Below are 9379 nucleotides of genomic sequence, written 5' to 3' on the forward strand. Positions count from 1 at the left end.
CGCGGAGCGGCTGGGCCCGTGAGCCATGGCCGCTGAGCCTGCGCGTCCGGAGCCTGTGCTCCGCAACGGGAGAGGCCACAACAGTGAGAGGCCCGCGTACCGCAAAAAATAAAAATAAAATAAAAAAATAAAAGAAAGTTTAAAAAAAATTTTTACCACCAGAGGGAGCTGAATTATCTCATAAAATGATTTACTTATGAATAATGTTAAATTATAAAGCCTTAAACTATGAGGTTATGTGAAAAATATTCACAGTGATATTCACATATAATTTGAATCTGAGTAATGTAGCTCTCTAATGGAGTGAACCAACTTTGCTCGTATTTAAAATGTAATAGATTTAAATTTTAGATTAATCATAATTGTCCTTTCTGCTAGTTGATGCAAATTTGATATTAAGGATTACTTTTTAAAGTATCTAGAGATGAATAAAATATAAGTATTGAGATATTTACAACAGTACAGGAGTTCTCAGGGAATAGAGTCCAATTAATTTAAAAAAACTTGTTTTTAACTTATTTAAAATATTTTGAACATACAGATAGGAGCTCTAAGATGTAGTTACAGCTCTACCACAAGGTGCCAAATTTTAAGCAAACCTCTAATAATGCTGTTGGGCCTTAGTCTCTCTTGTCTTTCATTCACCTTCAAAATATAAAGAAGTTCAGAAAATAATAGATCAAATACTTCTGTGCATTTAGATTGTGTTGTTTTTACTTCATATCTAAAATACCATTATTTGTGTTTTTAAAATTTACTTAAATGGCATTATACTAAGTATACTATTCTGCAACTTGTTTTTTTAATTCAACCTTATAAGATCTAATTATATTGAGATCTAGAGCTCTAGTTCATTAACTTTCACTCCTGTATAGTACTGTAATATAAAATACTCTCAACTGTATTTATCCATTTTATTCCTGGACATTTAGACATTTTCCCCTAATTTCTCCTGATTATAGACAATAGTGCAATGAACATTCTTATGTAGAAGTATGTTTACACACATGTAGGTTTTTTGTGTATAAATTTAAAAATAGAAGTACTAGGTTATAGGTCACGTGCATTTTCATATACTCTGACTTATTCAACAAATATTAACTGAGCACCTACTTTATGCCAGATATCATTTTAAGTGCTAGGGATACATCAGTAAACAAAAATAATTAAAAATATCCCTGCCTTCATTAAGCTTACATTCTAGTGTGTGCACATGAAAGGGAGGGGCAAATAAAAACTTTTAAAATTATGTGCTTTATCAGAAGGTGATATGTACAATGAAGAAAAATAAAGCAGGGATGGTAGATAGGGAGTACAGCACATGGTGGATGTGCCACTGGTGTACTTCTAAGTAGGATGATCATAAAAGACCTCACTGAGAAAATGACATTTGAACAAAGAACTGAAGGAGGTGGGGGAGTGGGCAATGAGGATGAGGGCAAGACAGATGAAAAAGATTCAGGCAGAGGAACCTGCAAGTGAATGGCTTTGAGGAAGAAATGTACATGGTGTGTTTGAGAAATAACAAGGAGGCCAATATCTTAGTAGAGTGATGAGCAATAATAGGAGATAAGGTCAGAGAAGCAGGATGAGGCAGATCCTAGAGGGCACTATAGGCCACCATAAAGAATTTGGCTTTTATTTTGAGAGACATGTAGAGCCACTGAAGGGTTCTGAGCAGAAGAATGACATGACCTGACTTGTTTTATCAGGATTGCTCTGGCTGCTATGTTAAGAATGGACTGTAGATATTACTGCATTGCTTTTCCAAAGTGAATATGCCAATTTAAATTCTAATTACTCATTAGCAAGGTATGAGAATTTGGGCATCTAAGCATGTCCATTTCTGTTGTAAATTTTGGTTGACTCTTTATGAAAAATGTTTTGTATATACTTGGATATCCCCAACACCTAGCACAATACCTGAAACAGTAGAAGGTGCTTAGTAAATGTTAGGTGAATGAATCTCAAGATTTTTCAGAGCTAAAAGGCATTTAGATATCATCAAATCCAACCCTACATTTTACAGCTATGAATACTGAGGCCCAAGGTAGTGAGTATCATAAGGTCCCAAACTTAATTAGTGGCAGAGTAGGGATTAGAAATCCAAGTGTCCTGACTTCAAGTCATTTTTCCAGTCCCCTTGTGTTTTCCTAATATTGACCATAAAATCACCTGGAAATCACCTAAGGTGCCTGAATAAGAATCAGAAACTCTAGGACAGTGCTTCTCAAAATCAGGGCATAAATATCACCTGTAAATCCTATTAAAATGATTCCAATTCAAGATATCTGTGGATAGGGTCTGAATTTCTGCATTCCTAATAAGCTCCCAGATGATACAGATGTTCCTGATTTTTGCACCACACTCTGGAGGGGGTATAAAAGTAATGGCTAAATATATGCTCTCTATAAGATATACACATGAATACTTTCTTCTTAACTCTAAAACCTGAAAATAAGCTTGTTCTCTTATTATTTACCTCTTAGTGAAAGGCATCACCTTCAGTAAAATTCTGATGGATGGCTATTGATTTTTCTCCTAACCTGTTTTGTAAATTATCCATATTATCATATTATGTAGTGATAACAAAATTTTTGTTTATTTGATGAATCATGTGATAGGTGCTGGGATCAAAAAGAAGAGTGGTAATGATATAAATCTTCTATTTTAATATTCAAGTTTCACAAAAACTTTATTTCTGGCTCATGTGACATCCAAACTAGTTTCAAATTTAATTTTCTCTGTAGCACATCTCTAAGTTGCAGATGCAACAGCATCCTAGAAAACATCCTAGTTTTCTGAAAAATAACTGATCCTGTAATTTACTATTTGTTTATCTGTGATCTGTGCCTAATAACATACCTAAAGAGTAGGCAGGAAGCAGAATATCTGCAATGAGATGACTTAACTAGGGTTAGGATAATACCTAATACCCACTGGCCTCAGTGAGTCTCTAGTTCAACGCTTTTATCAATAAGGTCCACTGGCAGCAGGGCAGAACCAAGTTCCATACTCTCTAGACATGTGACCTATAATAATTCTTAGAACTTCAAAACAAGATAGGAAATGTCATCTTCTAACATGTCCTTAGGAATCCAGGGTCAGAGCATAACTTCCTATTTGCATTTTGGGGATATACTGTGTTTACTTCACATTCTAGAGATGATTTAGGTTCACAAAGCCATTATATTTTGAAGTTAGGTAATTTTTAAAAGTTAGCGTAAGTAGATAAACTATTCTTACTTGTGGTGTTGTTAGGGTTGTAGTACTACTCATTGTGTCTTCCATTTGTTGCGTTTGAACATCCAGTGTTTCAAACTGCTGTTCAAATTTGTCCATCAGGGCAGAAATCTGCAAAAAGAAATATGGTCATAAGAAAAAACTTACTCTGAAAGATACTATCTGAACATCAATTTATTTATTTATTTATTTTACCTTTTCAAGGTTCATACTCCTCAATGTAGCATCCATAGACTTAACTACACCTGCCATGGACTTGGTTACCTATTGGGAGTATAAAAAAAAAAGAAGACTGAGAATCCTATAATATAAACAACCTCAAAATTTATGTAGTTTCTTATATTACTTGTAGATCATCTTATAAAATTTATCTACCATTTCCTTAACAGTAAAAGTACACTATGTATTTCTGGTCTAGGCATCGACTATCTTTTATCTTTGACTATTCATTGGAAGACAACTAATTAGACCTTAGCTGAAAAGCCACTGCCAAAATCGTTTTCCTCACTAAGCATTTTGACTATCTTTCTCCTGCCCAGGAAGGCAAGTACCCTTGCAGCACTTTGCAGTAGATTTAGATTTCTGACAATTCTTAATACCTCCAATAACTTAAATCAATAGTTCCTATTATTTCTAGATATTAAGGCTTACCTTGCCCATTGTTACTGCAGTTTGAACTCTGGCTGCCACAGCATCAACCCTAGCACTCATTCTCAAGAAATTAATTGTTTGGTTCTTCTGGCGGATTGCATTTTCAGCATGTATTCTTGCAACTTCTGTATTACCTTTCTGAATGGCCTGTTTTAAACAGAGCAAAAGTAAACACTGAAGACAAACACCGAAAGTAAATATAGGGAGAAAAAGTACAGATATTTTAGAAAGAGGAAAACAATGCCCAACTAACATATTTTTAATATTTAAGAGCTTTTACAATTAGTATTTTTAGGAAATAAAAGAATTTATAGTCCTTTAATTTTTTAGTTATGATTAAAAGATACTCATTAACATTTTAAGAAATCAGAATATAGTTTAAAAATTTTCCCATAATCACTCAGCCATTACCACTATTAATATTTCACTATAAAGTATTCCAAGTACATAAACCTATTTATTGAAACATTACAATATAAATTACAAGAGTACATGCATCAGAGCATACTGTTTTCTCACCTAATTAAAAATTTTTTAAGTCAATAAATATATAATTACATAATCACTCTAAAGACTGTGTTGAAAGAAAAAAAAAAGACTGTGTTGTATGGATGTACCATTAATCAGGGCTTTCCTCGTGTGTGGTACAAACACTACTCATAGTACATAAAATGATTTTAGATGTTACACAGACATAAGTACCTTCATTTTAATCATGCATTTATTTAAATATATATCTGAAATGGATATAAGTAGCACAGATCCATGCTTTCTGCTATACTGTAATAGCTATGGCCAGGTGTGAAGTTAAAAGTCAATTTAAAGAAAAATGTTAAATAGCTCAGATGGTACCCCAGTATAGCAAAATCAATAGGGTACATAAGTGACTGAAATTAGAGCACATGGATCAATTAAGATCCCTGTTTGCTGGGTGTTTAGTTTGTTTCTAATTCTTCAATAATATAAACACCAATGTGATAAATACATTAGTATATGTAACCTCAAACACTTTCCAAGTTTTTTTTTCCTAGTTAACATCCATAACCACACATAGCTACAATTTTTTTCTCGTGATGAGAACTTTTAAGATCTCTTAGCAACTTTAAAATATACAATAAAGTATTATTAACTGTAGTCACCACGCTGTACATTATATCCCCAGGACTTATTTTATAACTGATAATTTGTACCTTTCAGCCATCTTCACCCATTTCACACACACACCCCACCTCCTTCCTCTGGCAACCACAAATCTATTCTCTTTATCCGTGAGGTTTTTTTTTAAGATTCCACATAAGTTAGATCCCATGGCATTTGCCTTTCTCTCTCTGACTTATTTCACTTAGCATAATATGCTCAAGGTCCATTCATGTTGTTGCAAATGGCAGGATTTCCTTCTTGTTTATGGGTGAATAATATTCAACTATATATATATATATATATATATATATATATATATATATATTCCAAATTTTCTTTTTCCATTCATCCATTGATGGACACTTAGGTTGTTTTCATGTCTTTTTTTTAAAAATTAATTTTATTTTTGGCTGCATTGGGTCTTCGTCGCAGTGTGTGGGCTTCTCATTGCGGTAGCTTGTCTTGTTGCAGAGCACGGGCTCTAGGCGTGCAGGCTTCAGCAGTTGTGGCATGTGGGCTCAGTAGTTGTGGCTCACAGGCTCTAGAGCACAGGCTCGATACTTGCAGCACACTGGCTTAGTTGCTCCATAGCATGTGGGATCTTCCCGGACCAGGGCTTGAACCCACCATGCCCCCTACATTGGCTGGTGGATTCTTAAGCACTGCACCACCAGGGAAGCCCCTCATGTCTTGGCTCTTGTAAATAATGCTGCAATGAACATGGGGGTGCATATATCTTTTTGAGTTAGTGTTTTTGTTTCCTTCAGATAAATACCCAGAAGTGGAATTGCTGGACCATATGGTAGGTTCTAATTTTCATTTTTCAAGGAACCTCCATACTGTTTTCCATAGTGGCTGCACCAATTTATATTCCCACCAACAGTGCACAAGGGTTCCCTTTGCTCCACAACTTCTCCAACACTTTTTGCTTTTTGTCTTTTTGATGACAGTCATTCTAACAGGTGTCAAGTGATATCTTATTGTGTTTTGATTTGCATTTCCCTGATGATGAGTGATATTGAGAACATTTTCATGTACCTGTTGGCAAATTGGTACGTCTTTTTATGAAAACTGTATATTCAGATCCTCTACACATTTTAAAATCAGATTGTTTGGTATTTTGCTTTTGACTTGTGTAAATTCTTTACATATTTCAGATGTAAACCGCTTTTCAGCTGTATGGTTTTCAAATATTTTCTCCCACTCAGTAAGTTGCCTTTTAAATTTTTTCATGGCTTCCTTTGCTGTGCAGAAGCTTTTTTGTTTTATATAGTCCCACTTGTTTATTTTTGTTTTTGTTGCCTCTGCTTTTGGTGTCAATTCCAAAAAATCACTGCCAAGACCAGTGTCAAGGAGTTTACCATCTACGTTTTCTTCTAGAGTTTTATGACTTCACGTTTAAAGTTCAAGTCTTTAATCCACTTTGAGATAACTGCTGTATATGTTGTAAGACAGTGGTCCAGTTTTATTCTTTTGCATGTGGCTGTCCAGCTTTCCCAACACTATTTACTGAAGAGACTGTCCTTTCCCCATTGTATATTCTTGGGTCCTTTGTTGCAAATAAATTACCATAAATGTGTGGGTTTATTTCTGATTTCTCCATTCTGTTTCATTGATCTATGTGTCTGTTTTTATGTCAATATCACACTGTTTCATTTACTACAGCTTGGTAATATAGTTTGAAATCAGGAAGCATGATGTTTGAGCCTTGTTCTTTCTCAAGATGGCCTTGGATACTCAAAGTCTTTTGTGGTTCCATACAAATTTTAGGACTGTTTGTTCTATTTCTGTGAAAAATGCCATAGGCATCTTGATAGGGATTGCACAGAATTTGTTGATTGCTTTGAGCAGTATGGACATTCTAATAATATTAATTGTTCCAACCCATGAGAATGGAATATCTTTCCATTTATTTGTGTCTTCTTCAATTTCTTTCATCAATGTCTTATAGTTTTCAGTGTAGTCTTTCACATCCTTGGTTAAGTTTCCCTAGGTACTTTATTTTTAATGAAATTGTAAATAGGATTGTTTTCTTAATTTCTCTGATAGTTCACTGTTAGTTATAGAAACACAACTGATTTTTGTATATTGATTTTGTATCCTGTAACTTTATTGCATCTGTTTATTCTAATGGTTTTTTTTGTGGATTCTTCTATATATAATGCCATGGGTTTTTTATATGTAATACATGTTATTGCTAATAGAGACAGTTTTACTTCTTCCTTTCTGATCTGGATGTCTTTTATTTCTTTTTCTTGCCTAATTGCTCTGGCTAGGACTTCCAGCAGTATGTGGAATAGAAGTGATAAAAGTTGGCATCCTTATCTTGATCTTAAAGGAAAACCTTTTAGCTTTTTTTCCTTGTGTATGTTAGCTGTGGGCTTGTCATCTATGGCTTTCATTATGTTGAGGTTCACTCCCCCATACCCACTTTGTTGAGAGCTGTTATCATGAATGAATGTTGGATTTTGTCACATGCCTTTCTGCATCTATTGAGATGATTATATGATTTTTATCCTTCATTTTGTTAATGTGGTATATCACCCTGACTGACTTGTGGATGGTGAACCATCCCCACATCCCTGGAATAAATTCCATTTAATCATGGTGTATGACCCTTTTAATGCATTGTTGAATTTGGTTTGCTACTATTTTGTTGAGGATTTTTACATCTATGTTCATCAGGGATACTGGCCTATAATGTTCTTTTCTTGTAGTTTCCTTGTCTGGTTTTGGTATCAGGGTAATGCTGGCCTCAAAACGTGAGTTTGGATGTGCCCCCTCCTCTTTAATTTTTTGTATGAGTGAGTTTGAGGTTGATTGGTATTACAGTTGACCCTTGAACAACATGGGGCTAGGGGTGCCAACCCCCACTCAGTCAAAAATCCATGTATAACTTTACAGTTGGCCTTCTGTATCTACAGTTCTGCATCTGCAGATTCAACTGACCACAAATAGTGTAGTACTATAGTACGTCTTTGTTGAAAAAAATTTGTGTACAAGTGGACCTGTGAAGTTCAAACCTGTGTTATTCAAAGGTGTACTTTAATTCTTTAAATGTCTGGTATAATTCACCAGTAAAACCATCTGGGCCTGGACTTTGTTTGTAGGGAATATGCATGTTTTAATACTGCTGTGCTTGCCTGAGATTTGAAAATTCAAAACTTATTTTTAGATTATTTCTAATTTCCTCAATATACAAAAATGTTAGACCAAAATCTTTTTTACGCTTTCTCTTTCCTTGCAATAGTTGGGCTTATACTTTTAGAAAAGGATGATGCTAATACATCAATTTTAAGTATTTTTTCTTCTAACTCAGCCTAACTATTTCTATCTCCTTTTGTGAAAGTTTTCTTCCCATAAAGTTTTCTCTATTAAGAGCGTAGACAAAATACCCAAAGTGACTCAATTTAAGGGTAGGATATACACTATTACCAAAGATCAGAGTAAGTTAATAAAATATTAAAAATAGATATATAAATACAAATGTGCAGAAAAGAGTTAACACAGCAAGCCTGAGTCTGCTGTCCTTCAAAAGGTCTATTTGCAAGTTTGGCATGTATCTAGCATCTAGGAACTTGGATTTGGGGAAGGTTTCCATCTTTCCCAGAACAGTTAAGAGCGGCTCACTGTGCCTAAACTCTTTATACAAACAATGTGGTTTATGCCAAACACTGGATTTCCTTCTGGGAGACTGGAATTTTGGTGTGTGCTAGGCAGAGGATCCCTGCATGACTACCAATAAAAGCCTTGGACTCCTTGTCACAGGAGAACTTCCTTGGTAGACAACATTTAACACATGTTGTCACAATTTGTTGCTGCAGGAATTAAGCTTGTCCTGTGTGATTCCACTGAGAACTCTTGGAAGCTTAAGCCTGGATTCCTCCAGACATCGCCCCATGTGTTTTCCCTTTGTATCCTTTAGTGTACTATGTCATAGCCATGAGTCCAACTATATGCTGAGTCCTGTGAATCCTAGCAAATACACAATACACAAGTCACAATATACATTAATGCTATGTACTATGTATATATAAAACTTATATTCAATGGACTATTACTCAGCCATAAAAAGAAATGAAATTGAGTTATTTGTAGTGAGGGGGAGTCTGTCATACAGAATGAAGTCAGTCAGAAAGAGAAAAACAAATACTGTATGCTAACACATATATATGGAATCTAAAAAAAAATGGTTCTAATGAACCTAGGGGAAGGACAGGAATAAAGACGCAGACGTAGAGAATGGACGTGAGGACACGGGGAGGGGAAGGGTAAGCTGGAACGAAGTGAGAGAGTGGCATAGACATATATACACTACCAAATATAAAATAGATAGCTAGTGGGA

The 9379-nt window shown here is 34.9% G+C and overlaps 1 protein-coding gene across 3 annotated transcripts in view; it reads right to left on the reverse strand.

The window, feature by feature from the left end:
• Positions 1-9379, reverse strand: part of LOC102980294 (charged multivesicular body protein 1B2) — a 32031-nt gene that overhangs the window by 5728 nt on the left and 16924 nt on the right. For 2 of the 3 annotated variants that reach the window (XM_028482801.2, XM_028482802.2), the window contains exons 3-5: positions 3895-4068; positions 3439-3507; positions 3247-3354 (exon numbers count right to left, since the gene is read on the reverse strand). In XM_028482801.2, the coding sequence (XP_028338602.1) occupies positions 3247-3354; positions 3439-3507; positions 3895-4068 (351 nt within the window). The remainder of the gene's footprint in view (positions 1-3246; positions 3355-3438; positions 3508-3894; positions 4069-9379) is intronic. The other variant, XM_007118160.3, reaches the window with a different exon arrangement.

Source organism: Physeter macrocephalus, chromosome 21 (genome assembly GCF_002837175.3).
Source record: "Physeter macrocephalus isolate SW-GA chromosome 21, ASM283717v5, whole genome shotgun sequence".
NCBI lineage: Eukaryota > Metazoa > Chordata > Mammalia > Artiodactyla > Physeteridae > Physeter > Physeter macrocephalus.